Below are 18,413 nucleotides of genomic sequence, written 5' to 3'. Positions count from 1 at the left end.
TTTGCATGTACAGGTTTCTTTCACAAAAGACAGCAACACCACAACATGTTATATTACTAGCTTTGGCTGCAATTGCCTTTTATGGAATTAAAAAACAAAACAAAACCCACATCTGCCAAGGGCTGTATATTCTTTTCCATTTGGCACTTAAAAACATGTGTTAGCCATCTTGTTAGAGCAGCGGTCCCCAACCTTTTTTGCGCCACGGACCGGTTTATGCCCGACAATATTTTCATGGACCGGCAATGAGGTGTCGCGGATGAATACAACAAAATAAAACTAGTGCCGGTACCGAAAAAAAGAAGATTTATTCATAACACACGTGAAAAGACCCAGGAAAACCGAGTTAACGATAAAAACGATAACAAAATAACGTTGAAAACCGATAAAAACCCTGAAAACCATACATTTCACACCTGAGCCTCAACTCTCGCGGCCCGGTACCAAACGACTCACGGACCGGTACCGGTCCGAGGCCCGGGGGTTGGGGACCGCTGTGTTAGAGGATCTCGGTGACCTTAAACACTGACCACCAAAATTCTAATCAGTTCAGCCTTGTATCCAAGTGAGTTTTGTGTCTCATTTAAATACATTTCCTCAAAGCTTTCAAGAGATATCACATGAACATAATAGGATGTGCAGATACAGACATACTATCAAACTGTAGCGGCATCCATATCTGCCCAGTGTTGGTGGATGTCTGCGTGTCAGCAAAAAGATTACAGTTAGTGATGTCACTGGCTGACGTTATCATGTCAATTTTCTAAATTAAAAAAAAAAAAACATTAATACAATGCACTTATTTTTTTTTATAGTTACAATTTACCTGCCAAAGAAAATCTAAGAAATGCTAAATAAATAAAGAGAACAATTATTTGCACTGCCACTGACTATTCGCCATGTTGGTATTATAAAACATTGGTATTAACCCAGAATTTCACATCCATATAGCACACAGACTAAATAAATAAATAATAATAGAGCTTAACAATAAATCTGGAAAAAGGGGAACATATATTCCACTTATGATATACAATAGGAATAATATACGGTCAAATCAGCCCATGAAACAAAGCATCTGAAAATTACACTTTCTGTTTTAGTCAAAGCTATATTTACCTTAGACTTTTAGCTTTCCTGCCCAATTACTGAGTCATTAATCAAACTTATTGCTTCAAAGTGAAATAATGCTTTAATTTATTTAAGAATTATAGTCCTACGTTTATTCATGTAAGAAATGCACAGATTTGTTCTCCTTGCTGACCGGAAACACATATTTACAAACACGACATACCACAACAATGCAATACTATGTATTTAACCAATGTATTTACCCCTGCTTAAACCTGCGTACATGATTTACATTAAATCTACCCTACAAACCACTGAATGAGAAAATGGGACAAGGAATATCTTCTCTTATCTGTAGTTTTGCTTTGTTTTTTTTTCTCTTTAAACTCCAGCTACTGTGCTGCACTGACAGCTCTGGCTAATCTTCCCAATCGAGTGATGGAATGATACCAATGTAAGCAAAACAGGAAGCTCCAGTTTTACAGACTAATTTACCCTGAGCAGAAACTGTGAGCTCATTTCACTTCATTCAAACATAAACAACCATATTTGCGTCTTCGTGCGCATGTGTGTCACATATAAATGGCTCTGTTGTGTTGGTTTGTAGTGCAATTTCTCCAGGATATAAAAATGTCACTGTAAAGCTGTAAAACATTGTTGCTTTACAGCATATTTCCTGATGTGGAAATATGCAAATATCGAGGGCAATGCAACCGATTCAGAGAGTGTGCCTGGTGTACGTGGTTAAAATATGCATTACTGTGTTGCATTTATAAAATAATGTGTGTTTGTAGTGAGGATTTAAAGATGTAAAATTCAGATCACAAAAAAAAAGGGGGCTTTCACACAGAGGGCACAACAGCAAGAAGGAATAACCTGCCAATATCAAGCATCAGCCTTACTTCACACTATGCCTGTTACCTTGTTCTGGCATCAATGTACAACTAGCATTTAAATATGTTAAATATAAAACAGCCCATGTCATTTCTCACCAGATTGCTTTGAGCTGATAGTAAGGCAACAGCAACTCAAACATCCACTTCTTAAAACAAAGGTAAACAGAAAAACAGTTAAGAACAGGAAACTGAGGCTACAGTTTACACTGGCTCACTAAAATTGGACCCTAGAAGTTGGGAACAACTTGGTCTGATGAGTCTTGAACTCTATTGCAACACTGAGAAAGTAGAGTCAGAATTTGGCATAAACAACATGGATCTCAAGACAAAGGGTGTCCAGCTCAGTACCAATAAGTGTACCTAATGAAGTGAAGGTGAGTGAATGTATTTAGATGTGCTTGATCACAACTTTGAGACAAGATTTCATTAATCAGAACTCAACACAAAAGTCCCGCCAAAAAAAGTCAAGAAAAGAAATCCAAACAGGAAAACAAGCATAACTGCAATAAAAGATCAACCAAACAGCAGCCACTTAAAACATGTACCAGACTGTGTAACGTCACATTAAATTCATTTTCATTTTCTGTTGAAAAAATGTACTTAAAACATTTTTGAGCTTAAAATCTTTCATATTTGGATCAGATATCGGTCTGACACTGACTCAAAGAAGTAGCTCAGGTATCTGTGGAAGCACTGAGCACTGGTAGCGATCTGTCCAGTTCCATATTGTTCTGAATTTATTTTGCACTAGTTGCTAAAAGGACAACTCAACATACCACTGCTTGTGTGAGAGGAGAGGTCCTTAAGGCAATCATAAATTCAGGCACAGTTAAGCCTGTCACAATGAGCTAAAATGAAATGGAAGTAAATAAATCAGGTAAATAACGTAAACAGGTGAACAAAAGTTTATCTTATATATCTTGGCCCTGTTAAGTATTTGGTTTTTAACCAAACAATGGCAATTTAATACAAATGTTTACTTATAAATCTATTTCTTATATTTTGTTTTATAATTTTACAAAGAAACTAAGTAGAAAGGTAAGCTTAAGTGTCACGTGATGATGACTTTCATTTCTCCAATCAGTTCAACCAGTTCCAGGTATTAGCACACAACCAAAACTTATCTGTATCAGAACCGCCAGCCGAGATCGTGTCCCTACCGCGTAAGTTGGCAGCCAATCAGATGTAGCAAAGACACAAAAAGGAACTTAACAGCAACCATGTCCACACCTAATGTTTCATTTGAAATTTGACTGCATTACATGATATTACTGCTCTGAGGTGTTCCTCTTTCCCTTGGACCAAACCTGCGGCCTCATTTGGTCTAATGACATTTCCCTTTTTTGCAAATTGCAAATCTCACAACTGTGAAAAAAGAAAAAAAAAAAAAAAAAAAAAATCACAAGAACATGATGGGAAGTATCCAAATATCAGTACTGGTGACTGACAAAAACATGGCATTTACCAGTGTCACTGGCTGATATATCATATTACATTATATCATCAGTAGCAGAAAGCATCTGAAAATCCATTTTTCCACTTTTTGTCACCAGGGAACTGAGAGACCTTGGACTAAAACTTTCATGACAACTGAGGGAGTGTTGTTGGGTGACTATGTGTGAGGATGAGAGAGAGTAAAAAGGGTTTTACTTAATCTCTTAGGTCAGCTGGAGAAATGTCAAAGGCCATCGGTCTAAAGTCGCACCAAATTGTGAGCAAATCCCATTTAAGTGGATAATATGAAAAATCCAACATGGTTGTGGTTCTATGAAACTCTCTGGGGATAGAAGTGTTACAGAAACCATTACCATCCCCTAAGAAGACATCACAAAAGAAAAGCCGTGTACCAGTGTTGTTACGTCTGGCACTATGAACTCATCTGCTATAAACTGGGTCACCAGCCTGTTCTAGCGCTGTATTTTATTTCTGAAAATAATATGTGAAACAGTTTCCTTTCAGTGAATCTTAGTCTGGAAAAGAGGGTTAATGAGTAAGCAGGCCGAAATTCTTATGCAGGAATGCAGGTTAACCATTCTAGCCATCAGGAGGCGTGAAGTTGGAGGCGAAGTGGGATACTACCCATCTTGCTCATTACCCATGAGAATGGGGAGAGCGGGTGCTGTGAAGCCCGATTGTTTTGTGGCCCTTGTTATTTCAACAGAGACCTACAGTGGAATGTTTTTTATCCTCACTCAGGCTGCTGTGCAGGCCAGCTCCTCTCTCTCATTGGACTACGGTCCTGCTCATTATTGAGGGTGCTTAGGAGGCAGCGGGCCAAAACAGCGAGACCAGACAGCCTTCACCACCTCAGCACCCCATTCTGTTTTTCAAACTGTGGAGATGTTTGTTCCCAGATATTCCTCTGAATTCCCATACCATAGCTAGGAAAAAAGGGGAAACTAAACAAAGATTAGTCTGCTGCTGTTCATGTTTAAAAGCCTTGGCTACAGTCACAAGGATTTTAAAGAAAATAATCCTTGGAAACGTGATAATGTTCTTTACTCTGCACTTTTCCTTTCCTCCCACCTTCCGCTGTCACGGCTACCAGTCCACAAAATGGATTTGAAAACAATCACCTGCAGCTAAATAACAGAAGCACACATAATTCCAGTTTTCCTGCTGTCTTCCAAGTTCATCCCTCAGCAATAAACAAAAACCTAACCCTGCTCGAAATCATCTGAAAACAAGCCTAGCTGCACTTTGGGGGCAATGTGGCATAAAAGCACCAGATTCCACTCTTCCTTCCAAAAGCACAACTCATAAGATATGAGAAGGAATTTGTTCATATCCTCCAAACATCAGAGCTGTGGTCTCAGCTGGCAAGCACATCTGGAACAGAAGCTGGTAAGAGGTGGTGGGGAGGGGAGAGGGGTTACCCTGCGCCAGCACTGAGGTGAAAATCGTCCTGAAGGTTTTACATGCCAGGAAAATTCAGTACCAAACTCTGAGTGAACCTCTATTCCCTGAATCTTACTGTACTGTGCAGCCTGCAAGCACATGATTCGTATTTAAAAAACACACCCGTGTGTGTGTGTTTTGAATTTGAAGAAAGGCTTGATCAAGATATCTTTCGCGAACACGCCTTATGACATAAGCAATGAGAATTCATACATAGCTAACTAGGCTGCAAGCTACTGAGTTCATAAAATGCAACTTTAAGCCAGAATTATGGTTTGAAACCCTCAACCTTCACTACCTGTTAAAGTAGCTGATGTGGTGCTCCACTGCAAAAATTAATTTCCAGTTGTATTCACAGCTGTGTCCTGCTCATGTTTGCTTATGAAAGAAACTGAGCAGAGCATGAGTGACTCAACTAAATAAAATGGGAAAACCCAGTGGTGAGTTTTCATTATTTTTGACTGACGTACAATCAGTAGACATGCTTTTCCACATTACTTATTAATGTCTAAACAGGGATGCTGACAATTACAGCAATGGGACCAGTACCTTCCAAGTACGTCCTGTTAATCATCTCTGAGTGTTGGTGTTTGTCTTGTTTTTTGGTTGTTTTTGTTTTGAACAAAGCCAGGGTAGGAACCAGAAAAGAGAGCTTAGACTATTTTGTTGAATATCAGCCCAGCTCTGGACCAACAGCCCTCACTTCTCATTTTGGTCTCGACCTCATCCGCTCCATTTCTGTTAATCACAGGGTTGCTGTGAGTACAGTGACATGCAGAGCATGGTTATGCAAAAAAAAAAAACCTCACTCCAGCTCCCCCCCACCTCTTCCCAGCACACACACACAAACCCAACCCACTGTCTATATTCCTATTTTTTCCTCTTTTTCTTGACGGTGCCCCATTATAGCCACTTTAAACCTGGTCAGGCACACAGCCTAACCTGATCGTCTGCAAATTGACCTCTGACCTTAGGTTAATTACCATAGAAAAGCGGTGAAGTTAAGGGGGAAGGGGGCCAAGCTGCCTTCCCCGATAAAACCTTCAGTCTGTAGAGACACTATACTGCTTCACCTTTTGCTAGGGTTTAGAAGGAGAGTGTACGCTAAAATGTTATTTGCATTTCTCATAATTATCCAAAAATGTCCAGGTAGAATCACTTGAAATAAGTCAGTCTGCTAGTCTTGTGCTATTTTTGAGGTGGTGTTTCCACCCTCGCAAAATTACAATACGATGTGATTAGCTTAGAGATGCTCCATTTGTCAGGGGTTCTGGACTAAGTTAACAAGACATGACGCATAACTTTTAAGGTCGAGACATATTAGTTAAATATCAACAGCGCAGCCAGCTAGTAGTTCTGACGATGTTAGTTTTGTTATTAGTTTAAAAAAAGGGGGTGGAAAAGACATAAAACCTCCGGTATTTGAGGCTCCTCACGAGTTACTCAATCCCTCGGTTATCCCGGTTTGGCTAAAGTTAGCTAGGACACTATAAAGTTTGTTTACATCACTTTCTGAGCGGTTCATAAGAAGCTTACCGGCGAGACGAGCTACAAAATCAGCTGTGAGGGAAATGTTGGTGCTCGGACGAGGTTATGAGTGGGCATACAAACGGCACCAGACGCCATCCCATCCACAAAGCAACATCTTGGATCGTAGCTGTCGGCGAGGCAGGCAGACAGGCGGAGAGGCAACAGGTTTACCTTTCCGCGGAGCAGTCACCTATAAAAATCCACTTCCACTGAAGCTGGCCACAGCGAATGAAAAATGAAAAAAAAAAGTAAAACTGGTCTTCTGAAACTCCTCAGAAGCTGCGCTTGTTGGCCACTAAACAGTACTGCTCTCACCACCAGAGAAGCCAAGTTACCATTACTGCCGAGGAGTGGAACAACTCCTCCCTTTGCGCGTGGGCTGACTGGAAGTAACCAGACACCTTACTGTGGCTGTCTATTGGCTCTCCGCGAGGGGACTGTCATTTAGCCGTTCCTATAGTAACACAGTACCAAGTCATGGAAGCAGAGTATGTATCCAGGTCGCCGACGTTTCTTAAAAAGTGCTCTTATAAAATTAAATATTGTCCACTGAGATACATTTAATAGTTGTATAATATAGAAGTTTTTTTTTATTACTTTAAGATAAATTTCTTTGAAATACACCACTTCCATAGGGTTATGTATGGTATATGTGTGAATCTAGTAGTGAATTTTGTGTATTTTAATATAATTGAAAGGGTGTTTTTTAAACAGTTCTTAAACCATGGGAAATTACGACGGACCTGACCTGTTTCCTGTTTAAAATAATTCCAAAATTAACCATGATTTCTGTATATCCCATAACATCAAAATGAGTCAACTAAGCAGTCAGGAAGCAATTCACTGCTGAGTACTTCCTTCCTATAGGTGCTCTTGTCTTGATGGGCTATTTTTGTGGTTTACTTTGCGCCATCTTGTGACATTTATTCCTCATTACAACCTTTAGTAGCCAGATTGTGGCCAAGGGTTATCTCTGCCTGCCTGTGCCTGTTAGTGCTCAAAGGCATGATTATTATCACCAGCCATTGCCTGCAGTGATAAGGCTTGATTACTTGACACTGATTTTCCACTTAGATTGAAACCAGTATTATCATTTCAGCAGATGATGCCATTGCATATAAACCATTTCATTTTTTGCACAGGCATGTCTCTGTAGGTGCATACTTAGTCTATTTCTGAATGTAATAAGACAAATATTTTATGCATTCGTTATATTTTTAGTCTTATTTGTAGGAATTGTTATACTTTTATACGTATAACAGTCTGTTGGTGGGGATCTTACAACATCAGCACTATAGATCACCAAGCACAACAACTCAGTAACAGAGACAAATATGTTGTAAAAAATAAATAAATAAAGGAGAACAAGAACAACCAAACCAGAACAAGAATCATTAATACATGATATGCCTAACCATTATGGCTAACTATTATGACGCCCTCAATAATCCGATAAAATGATGATATTTGCAAAGATAAACAGCATCTTTGATTGGCCCACCAAAGAATATGTGACAGAAGATAAGATTGTCTCTTTATTTTCAATTCACTGCATTTCTGAGGATGCTCAGAATCATACTCAATCATTTGTTAGCTAGTTAGTTATAGCTTTCCTTCTAAAAACATGTAATATTTGGGGAGGCTGCTTAAGTTTTTTTCCACTTTTGTTACACTGTTATGATAAACCGTTACAGCTGTTGGAATGTCCTGTTGTGTACCTGTTGTCTCCTTTGACTGACTAGCCTTTAATCACTCTACATTACCTGGAGCAGAGAGGCCTCATCTGGGGACAGAGTCTGGATAAGCAAGTTCTCACTAAGCCTTAGTAAGGAGTTCTGAATTTTAGATTTCTTCTTCCTGCTATTTCTGTCAGTACTGTCCTTAATATCTCCTTATTGGCACTGGCCTGAGCCCTTGAGGCAATTTGCACTAAAACCCTGAAAGAGTGGATATGCCTGTCATGATAATCTTGAATGTGGGGCACCTGGAACTCTGTGTGTGTGTGTGTGTGTGTGTGTGTGTGTGTGTGTGTGTGTGTGTGTGTGTGTGTGTGTGTGTGTGTGTGTGTGTGTGTGTGTGTGTGTGTGTGTGTGTGTTAGGGTGGTGGTTTTCCAGTATGTTTAGCCTTTGGTTCCAGCTGGAAAGCATTAAAAAAATCTGACCCTCCATTGCACTTACTTTGAAATTTGGTCCTCTATCTGTGTCGAGTTAAAATAAAAGCTTGGCAATAAATTGTCTCAGACACTTCAGAAGTAAATGTATACAGACTGATGTTTTGAAGCTCTACATGCAAATCCCCCTATTGTCCCCAATGTTGTGTCAAAGCCCTTTTAACTTATAAGACCTGACCTCTGTACTCGACAGTGATGAATTCTCACACACTGAAATTCACTCAGAGGCATCAGACCAGATTATGCTGGTATTTTGCTAGTTTGTGATTACAGTAAGTTAATTCAGTGGTTCCACAAGCCTGGGAACAAAACAAAACAGCAACCACTGCCTCTGAGTTTCCGTGAAGCTGGTGCATTTATCAGCTTGGTTCAGGAGGGATTTTTGACAAATTATGACAGAAAGGGATTTTTTGTTTTTCTTTTTGGTTGCTTGGTTGGTTTTTTACAAGAAAAGACATTTTATCAGCTACTAACAAAATGAGCAATGGAAGATAAGCATTTAACAAAGTAAACCAGTGGCAGAGGCAGACTATTTTTCCAGAGTTGGTCTGGCTGAGACTATTACATTGATGTGATTATCTCCTTATCTTCTTCTTTTTTTTTTTTTACTTCTTGGCTGGTAAATCTCACTTAGGCTAAATACTCAATGTTTTGGTCCCTCTCCCTTTTAATTTACATATGCAGGTTTCCATGCAGAAGTCTCTGTGTGGAAGCCTCCTCACAAAGCTCACAAAACAGTTTAAATGTCAGCTTTGTTTAATGTGTTTGTGTGTGTAAAACTATTCCTCTAAAAAAATAACACTGTACTGGTAGTATCTGTAGTACCTTGCATATAGTCTTAGAACTGGCAGTAGTTTGTTTGAAGTGGTCAGATGAGTGGAGTAGTCGGGGCTGGCAGCAGACACGCCCCTGGAAACCTGAGCAATAACAGAGCTTCATATCCTCAACGATCTGCGTGACCGCACCAGCGGGACGGTACAGGATGGGATGAGAAGATGCTCTAACACGCCCCTCCCATCCGGGGGGACAGCTTCCATGTGATCTCTCCCTCTCCCCTCTCTGTCCTGGCTTTGACGTCAGACGTGCTCCTGTTCGGTTGCCATGGCAACATCGCCCCCCCATTCCCCCCCTCTTCCCTCCCTCTCCTCTCTCTCTCTCTCTCTCTCTGCTCTGGTGAGGTCCACAATGGTACAGCCAGCATCTTGCAGCACAATGGTTGCAAGGTGGTGAGCTGAGGGAGAGTGATTCAGCATCAGCAAACCTCGGTTCGGTCCACCTCTGCTTCTTTTCCCCCTTTCTCTCTCGTCTTCTTTTTCGGACCCCTTTTTACCTCTCCCTCCTCACATCAATGAACGTTTTCATGAAGCCTTCAGCTATGGTCTCCGCAGTGTTTCCCGTCGGGATGTTTTGAAAAGGACAGGCACAGGACTGGGATCGTCATCAACTGGCACGGAATGGTAAGGCCGGACGGATTTGTTTTATTTCAGTGTGGATGCGATGCTTGGATCTCGTGCCTGGCCGGAGGGTGGAGTGATGAATATTGATCGGAAGGGAAGGTTAATGAAGTCCACTGGTGATGCCTCAGTGAAGGGGGGAAAACGGACAGCGATTGATAAATAAATAAATAAATAAATAAATAAATAAATAAATAAATAATCAACCCCATCTTGAGTCATTCATAGCCGCGTGTGTTGTTCTATAACTCACTAACAGGGCTGTGGGGGATTTCATAACGACGCGAGCCCTCTCCTGACAAAATATCTCGCATCTTGCATTGCCTTGAACGCACATCGATAATAACATCATCCAAATTGGGTGAGAGAGAGAGAGAGAGAGGGGTGGGGGTGGGGGGGGGGGGTATCCAGGCTACCTCCCTTTCCATACATCCACACAGTCCGATTAGTCGGCGTTATGTATGTTTGATTGGCGGCTGAAACTGGATGTTGGCTGAGTGATGCTCTTCATATCTCTTCATAGCCTTACACAGGCTACATATTGGAGGCCTACATGCAGGGCTTGTCCCTCCTCCTCCCCCTCACAAGTCAACTGCGCACCTTGTGCATTATGCAGACCATCAGTACTTCACAGAGATGATGGGGGGGGCTTGCCTCATGTCTTTCATAAGTGCTGGAAAACTGTGTCCTCCTGCAAACAGTCTGTGCTATAGTGGTGATTTATAAGCCCATATGGGTGTCTCTAAGAGTCGTGGTTTTGCTGCTGTGATTGTTTATAGTGTATATGAAAAGAAACAGTTGAAGTAATTTCTGGGCTGTTTGTCATGAAAGCTGAACTTCAAATAATCCTAATCCTGCAGAGAGAGAGAGAGAGAGAGAGAGAGAGGTGCTGTTCAGCCCTAATGTGGGCTGCATGCTGTGTAGTGGATTAAATGAGATGAAGCTGCAGAGGAAGGTAATTTCTCTAAATCAGCTTTGTCCTGAGTGCTCGATCATTGGGAAGGCATGGCAAACCCACCTCACCTACTGCACTGATTGCACAGGTATGCAGACATGAGCAGGGCTCTCTGTTCTATTACTATTTCTTGTTTTTGTGCAGGCCCATAGTCATGGACTAATTGCTGGCTTTGTGCTGTGCAGTGGAGTCAATAGATGTTTGAAGGGATCACAACAAACTCTTCATGTTCATGACAGGAGGGAAATAGAGTTTTCTTTTTTTCTTTTTTTGTGTGCCGTGACCTTGTGTGCTGAATTATTCAGGAGCAGGCTTCCATGTTTGTGAAAGTGCTGCAGGGAACAGGCTTAACAGTTAAACAAAGCTTTTTTTATGGGTGTCTCCGCAGCAGCTGAAGAGTTGCTTTTTATTTCTTTTTTATTGGATAAATAGGCTAAAGGTTCTATTCTACCCTTTCTCCTCCTTGTCATCTTTAGCTGCCAAAAAGGAACTCCCCCCAAAACACCTCTGGTGAATTTCAAAAGTAGCTCCAGCATTATATAAATTCATATTTTAAAAAAACAGTCTATTTGATTTGATGTGATATTGACTAGCAGTGAGGCAGCTTGTTTATATAACGGAGCATCATCAATAGAAATAGTCACCAGTAGACTAATATTATGCTGCACCATTGCACTCATTTTTTTCCACCATTCTGTTTTTGTTTTGCTGAGTCTGGAGCATCAGTGCAATAATCCTTTGTTATGTAATAAAATAAGGCAGTGCATTAAGTTGAGATAATGGAGGGATTTCAGGCTTTATTAATCAGCAAAGTAGGGAATGTTATCTTCTAGCCATTATTTGGTTGGTCACTCCAGTCAGTTTCACACAGTCTGTGGTAATGTCTTTAAATGTCCCGTTTTGCCCAAATGGCACTCCTAGTCTTAAATATATTCAGCTGGCAATGCTATATAACAGCAAAGTCATTACAAATGAAACCACAGGGAGGAGAGGAATGGATAAACAACAAAAAATAATAATTGAAATTACTGTAGAGATTCATGGTAGCGAGTCTGAAGCTGAAAAAAAAACCTTCCTCCTCCTGACAATCAGTTACTTAAATATCCACATCAGTCATCTGAGGGCCTGTCTGTCATTGCTCTCGTTTATGGAAGGTCAAACTCATCATTAGATGAGGATGGGTTACTGAGGAACGCTGGCACAGTCTGCCATCACCCAGTGACCCCAGCTGAGCATTGTTCCTAGCTGTGGATTGGTGCTAATAATCCATATTACAATGACAGCTCAGTTATTAACTTGGGTGAATTAAATTCAACAGTTGTCTCAAGATGGATAATTAAACAAGAGAGGAAAAAATATGGAAAACGCTGGCTGTGAAAAAATGTAAGCAAGTAAGGGAGAGAAGATTTATTTAGCCAGCCTGAAGTAGATTAAGACGTGCTTGGTAAGTGGTCACACTTAAAATCACATAACTATTAGTAATGTCCTAGATATAACTGCTTAGAAAGCTGAAAAATGTGCTCCGAGGATATCTTTCATAGCATGCTCTTATTTATTTTAGTTTTAAAAAATGAAATTCTCGCTGTGTGCCAGTTTATTCCCCCCCGAGTCGCAGTATTGCTTACAACTACAGACAAACAGTGACAATATGCCTGCAGCATGGGAAATGCAGTTATGTAATTGGATTTGATCTGACAAATATGCAGCTTTTATTTGCCTTTACAGATAGCTGCGTGCAAGACTTTGAGCTGTTTTAGATTTGATCGCAATCTTCTCACACTGCATATGAAGATAATTAGGAGACAACAAAGGTCACCGTGGAAACTCAGGTGTTATCAAAGGACCTGAGGGTGGAGGAGTTACATAAATTCATCAACACAGGGGGGTCGATTTTTGTTGTTTTGCTCAAACTGAGGTGTTTACAAGTATAAAAGTTCGGAAAGTATGCCACAGTTGAAACAGAGCAATAGAAATGTTCACAGTTCACATGACAGTGCTGAAAACTTCTCTGTCATTATGCCAAAATAAAAGTTAAAAGTGTTCAGGATGCCATTTTTGCAGGATGCTCCAGTTGTGGCTCTTCTTCTTCTCCTTCTACTGAATGTGTGTCAGGTTTTGCAAGAAAAGCTGTAAATCAGATGATTGCACTCAGCACTTGCCAAAGGTGTACATGTCGTTACTATGCAGCCTATCAGAAAACTGCAGTGTCAGCGTGGTTTTTCGGCCAGCGTGCCTGCTGTTTACCTAAAGCAAATCAGAGGATGCGAGCAAGACTACGTACGAGAGCAGAGACAGAGGAGGTGAGCAGATTTGCAGCTGTGAAGAAACAAATCGATGGGTGTCAGTGAGCGTTCGGATTCTGACACCCCTTAGATGAGTCAGTCCAAGTCTTGTTCTCCTGCCTGGGCCCTGCAGTTACTTTTCTGTTTTCCCCGAGCCCAAAAGGGGGAGGCTGTGCTGCGTTTAGCTCAGGCTGCACAAGGAAAAGACGAGGCATTCGCTGCATACTGCAGGAGAGGCTGAGGCTGCTGAACCAAGCACTCACAATGGAGCTCCGAGGGAGGGGGAGGGGAGACAATTGCAGGCAGGCTGGGAGCCTGGGAGTGGGAATGGTGGGAGCGAGGGAGGGACAAAAGACAGGAAGGGTAGGGAAAAATGCAGGCTCTCATCAGTGCGGACGATGGAGGGAGGAATAAAGAAACAAGGGGGATATGTGCAATGTTGTGGTGCGAACTGGGTGACATCAACAAAAGGAGTGGAGTGGGAAGATGGAGAGAAAAGATGGATATGAGAGCAAACATTGGTATCTGTGGACATTTTGACTGGCACATGACTGGCTTTATTGTGCTTTATCATTACTTTTTAGTAGTCAATCAGCCTGACAGCACAGACAGTGCCTTTGCTGAACAAAGAATACAGTGGGGAGAACCGTAGAAGCACAACAATGCCATCCTGTAGCAATGTGCGTGAGTCCAACCAAAAAACAGGCGTAAAATGCCCGCTGAAAGCAGGTGAGACATAGCTACCACACAAAGACGAGCATCATTATTGCCTGTTTCCAACACCTGCACCTCTAACACTGTTCCTGCCGGTGCTTATTACTACACTGTACCATTGGATAAAATACTTTTTTTCTCTGTCTCAGAGGCCGCTATGACCGCTATGTCTACCATTTCTCTCTATGAATATTTTCAAAAGCAGAAATGGCAGACATAGTCAAACACACCTTTCAGTCCTGAGAGACTCTTGGTAGATATTGGCATGACGCCCCTTGGCTGCAGTTCTGCAGCTAGTAATGAAATGGACCCTCATGACACACAAGAAATATCTCATAACAGATCCTTTAATAATAGTCTGTGGGCTTTTAAACTTACCACACTTGAAAGGTCAGAGTCAGAAGAACTTGACGGTACCCCAAAGCCTCTTAGCTTTACTGCAAAGGTTTTGTACTGGTTATTAGTTTGGATAAATAATTTTAGTATTGGTGTTGACCACAATATTAATACACTGAGGCCCCAAAAGGAAAAAAACCCCAGCAAAATCTGTTTTTGAAGATTACTTTTGTGTTACCTCAAACTAAGGTTTGCCTTTCCTTTGACCTGGGAGACAACTAACACTGTATCAGGGCCATGTATTATAGTAGACCACCTCCAGTTCAGACCATATTAAAAGGAGTAACTATTTCACTGTATCCATAACACTGTATCTGTGATTAGGTGAGTGCAGCCTTTGGATAGCACTTGTTAAAATGAATGGGTGCAAAACTGTCTACTTTTTCAGCTGGCTGGGCTTTGCACTAAAGCGACTGTATTCCTCAACTCCTTTGTTGAGTTTGTAACTAAACACTAGCATGTTGAACTTAAAAGAGAAGAAAGACACCGTAGGAGGAGTCAAAGATGGAATAATAATCATATTCGGTCACAGCTTCACCTGTCTTAGCCATGCATCTGTGGCAGGTGCATCTGTGACCCCAGCTAGCAGCCTCACAACATGAGCACTGAGCACCAGATACACTGCAGAGCATCCAAGCTCTCCTTTCTTTAACATCTGCAGATACTTTTTTTTTAAATGGCCTGGATCAATACAGTAAGTGTTCATACGGGGTAGAAGGGATTTACCGCGAAGGTTACTGCAGGCCACACTCAAAACTAACTTACAGAGCGTGGTGGTCAGTTTTCTCTTTTAATCAGTTGCTCTAGTGTTTCTGCTGATCATGATCAAAGATGCACAATTTTGATAACCTGGCGTGGTAAAATATGATCTGCATTTTACTGTAGAGCTACTGTAGTTTGCCTCACCTATAGTGATAATGTGATTGGTTTGGTTTATCAAGGAAAAGCCTTCACCATGTACATTTAAATATCTGTATATATTAGAGCTGAAAATCACTGTCATACATTTAGTATTTTATGTGTTACACACACAGACAAATACACCAATACTCTCTTTGGAATAGTTCTATGTAAAAGACTATTTGAATGTAAATTGTAAACTATATAACACTATATAATATAAACCTTTCTGCCAGGTATGAGCAAAAAAGAAGCATCAGAAAATCTCAAACCTCCTACAGTTGATTGAACAAGAATTAGGAACTAATGCTGTATTTTAGGATCCTGCCTCCTACCTAAAGTGATCACTAGTTGCCTGAGGTACAGTTGTACCCACAGGGGTGGATGTAACACAATGCCCAGGATCCAAATAACAAGGATCAGCTACAACTGCAGGCAAATGCACGTACACACAACAGCCACTCCAGTTAATCCTGAAACGTACCATACATCATCTACATTAGCCAATTTAAGATAATTAAAACCTTTCTGCATTTCCATGCTGTCTTTTTCATTGTTCCGTTCTTGAGTTTCTCTAGTTGTCTCTTAATGGCAGTTGGTCACTTTTTTTGTAATCATACAATAGATTCATTTCTGTAAATGCAATGCTGCTTCTGAGAGAGTTTACTTGTGGCCTATGTGAAATAGCCTGAATTTGTTTGCACTGCATGATTTCTCCTCTTTTTATGTCTCCTATTTTTTTTGTGGATGACTGTTAGCAATTTTTGAAAAGATGACTGAAGGTGACGCTTACATAAAAACCAGAGCCAGTACTTGTAAAACTCTTCATTTTACTTTTTAAAATGTATTTATAAACATTTTTAATCTATTTTCTTTCTTTATTTTATTTGTTAATGATTCCATTTCTACAGCCTGCTTCCCCATCTAATAATTTGGGACTTAATAACATGCATAAAATATAAAGTTATTGTTTCAGTTATCTATGTCTCTTGTTTAGTTTAAGAAAAAAGAAAGAATCAGAGCTAAATCAATGTGTTGCTGTTTTTGTTTAAAGAAATCTGCATTAGTAATGATGCTTTTTTGGGAACAGTAAAGTGACTATACTAATAGTTATTCAAATATGTTAAAGCAATTACATGGTCTGGAACTGGGACTGATGGGAGTTCACTCACCTGGCTCAACTGGTCCTGCATTTAATAACTTTGACACAGGCTCTCAGTTGTCATTTTCAAACTAGGAAAACAAAAAAACTAAAAAATGTCAGACATGATGGCAGTGCTACTAAAGTCCTACCGACTGCTGCCGTTTTTATATAGTTTACAATGCCAAGACTCCTCAACATCCTATAAAGCTGTTGCTTTCTTAAGCGTGATGCAATGTAGAGTAATACTTCGGAGACAGTTCTCACCTTCATAGAGTCAATCCAGGTTTCAAAAGCACAGAGCTGGAAAGTGAACTTCCTGAAAATGAAAACTTTGTTCTTTGAGCTCCTGAAGCAAGATATTAGCACCATGCAAGGCATTTATGCTGCCATTAGCAAAGTTAGCTTTCTTTTAAAGGGAATGAATCCGACATGAGACACTGTACTGTTGGAAATTGTATCTGCACTGCTCACTCTAAGCTGTTTTCTACACTCCTGATAGAAACCCCTGCAACCATATTAAACATGCCCTATACATCACAGTCTTCTGCAGAGCAAGGCTGAAGGTGAAAGGCACTTTAAAGCAGAGTAAGTCATGCTTGTAACTGCTGTAGTGTTATAAAATCTTCAAGGTCAATTCATTGTAATGTAGGCAGGTCTTAAAACTCATCCTCACATTATCCTTACTTTTTGCTTATTCAACCTCTCAATCAGCTGATGCCGGCTTGTACTGAGACGACATATTGCAGTCAGGATGATATATGGGCATTTTAAGGAGTGGTAACTGTAGGTGCAAGAAGCATTTCTGCCATAAGGACAATCAGCAGAATGTAATCACAGGGTTAAACAAACAAAGCACAAAATCTGGTGGGGTTTTTTGTGTTTGTTTTGTGTGTGTGTGTTTTTAGCTGTGGGCTAACGTGGGAGGGAAGAAACTGTTGTGGTGCGATTTGTTTTGGTCTGTCATTTTCATTGCTTCTTCATGAATAACTTTTCCTGATAATTACCCAATTTTGCTCGTTTTTAACGACGTGCCAGACAGCCACGCTCTAATTTTAAAACTGTAATCTCCAAAAAATGTTGGCTCCCAGGTAAATTGTTTATGGTCTGTACTCAGTCTCTCCTTCATCTTTCATTCGCTCTGATGGAAATGTATTCACCATCTGCTGTCTGTTAAAAGTCTTATGGAAACGTGTTGCATTAGAAATGAAAGCTTTTTATTGAACTGTTTATTTATCATTTTTTTTAAAAAGCAAAGAAAGCATAATTAAAACGTGTTTTACTAGTTTTTTTTATGAGGTTGCAATATTTTTAAATGAACGTCTGCATATAAATATGCTGTTAGGTTTGACAGGACTGTAGTGTGCAGGATCCCGCCACCATCTAGGTGGTGTTTACCAGCGTATACTGCTGGAAGACAAACAGTTTGGCCTGTGAGGGCTTTAATAGCTTATGTACTCACGCAGGTAAAGATTAGAGCAGCACAGATACAGCTAGCCCCGTGCCAGGGCTGATTCAGTGTTGACCTGTTAAATTAACAGCAAATATTATGCTACTTAATGTGGTGACCGGGATGCTAGTCAAACACACACATGTGGAATGACATTACTATAGTGGTTTGACGCGTTGGAAACTGTGGGCTCAAAAATCACATATCTTTCTCGTCTCATTACCCTACCCTTTTCTTTGTTTCAAAACAGATTTTAAAAAATCAGTTTATGAATGATTATTAATTAATTTCTCCTAATTTAATAGCACAAATTCCTACCACACCCAACAGTGAAATTCACCCATTTACTTTAACACTTTTTCAAGTGAAATAAGCTGAACCAGAAATCTCCCACCTTGGAGTCCCTTATCTCTTTTCTAAAAGCTGCTCTGCTCCCTTTGGATTCAGCACACGCATTAAAGTGGGAGCTATGACAGTATTAGAGGACAGCTAGAGTTAAAAGAGACATTTATGTCCATTTGCTCCTCGGAGAAAATTGCAGAGTCGGATCCTTTC

General features: G+C 40.4%; 2 protein-coding genes across 5 annotated transcripts in view; one reads left to right on the top strand and one right to left on the bottom strand.

The window, feature by feature from the left end:
• The window catches only part of ptpn13 (protein tyrosine phosphatase non-receptor type 13), a 51,734-nt gene extending 44,976 nt beyond the window's left edge, over positions 1–6,758 (bottom strand). For all 3 annotated transcript variants that reach the window (XM_031754713.2, XM_031754714.2, XM_031754715.2), the window contains exon 1: positions 6,402–6,758. The gene's annotated coding sequence lies outside the window, so the exon portion shown is untranslated. The remainder of the gene's footprint in view (positions 1–6,401) is intronic.
• A 2,994-nt stretch (positions 6,759–9,752) lies between these two features.
• Positions 9,753–18,413, top strand: part of mapk10 (mitogen-activated protein kinase 10) — a 38,732-nt gene continuing 30,071 nt past the window's right edge. The window contains exon 1 of one of the 2 annotated variants that reach the window (XM_031754591.2): positions 9,753–10,023. In XM_031754591.2, the coding sequence (XP_031610451.2) occupies positions 10,021–10,023 (3 nt within the window). In that variant the 5' untranslated portion in view covers positions 9,753–10,020. The remainder of the gene's footprint in view (positions 10,024–18,413) is intronic. The other variant, XM_031754585.2, reaches the window with a different exon arrangement.

This window comes from Oreochromis aureus, linkage group 7, assembly GCF_013358895.1.
Source record: "Oreochromis aureus strain Israel breed Guangdong linkage group 7, ZZ_aureus, whole genome shotgun sequence".
In the NCBI taxonomy this organism is placed as follows: Eukaryota; Metazoa; Chordata; class Actinopteri; order Cichliformes; family Cichlidae; genus Oreochromis; species Oreochromis aureus.
This window is presented reverse-complemented; position numbering and strand designations above follow the sequence as displayed.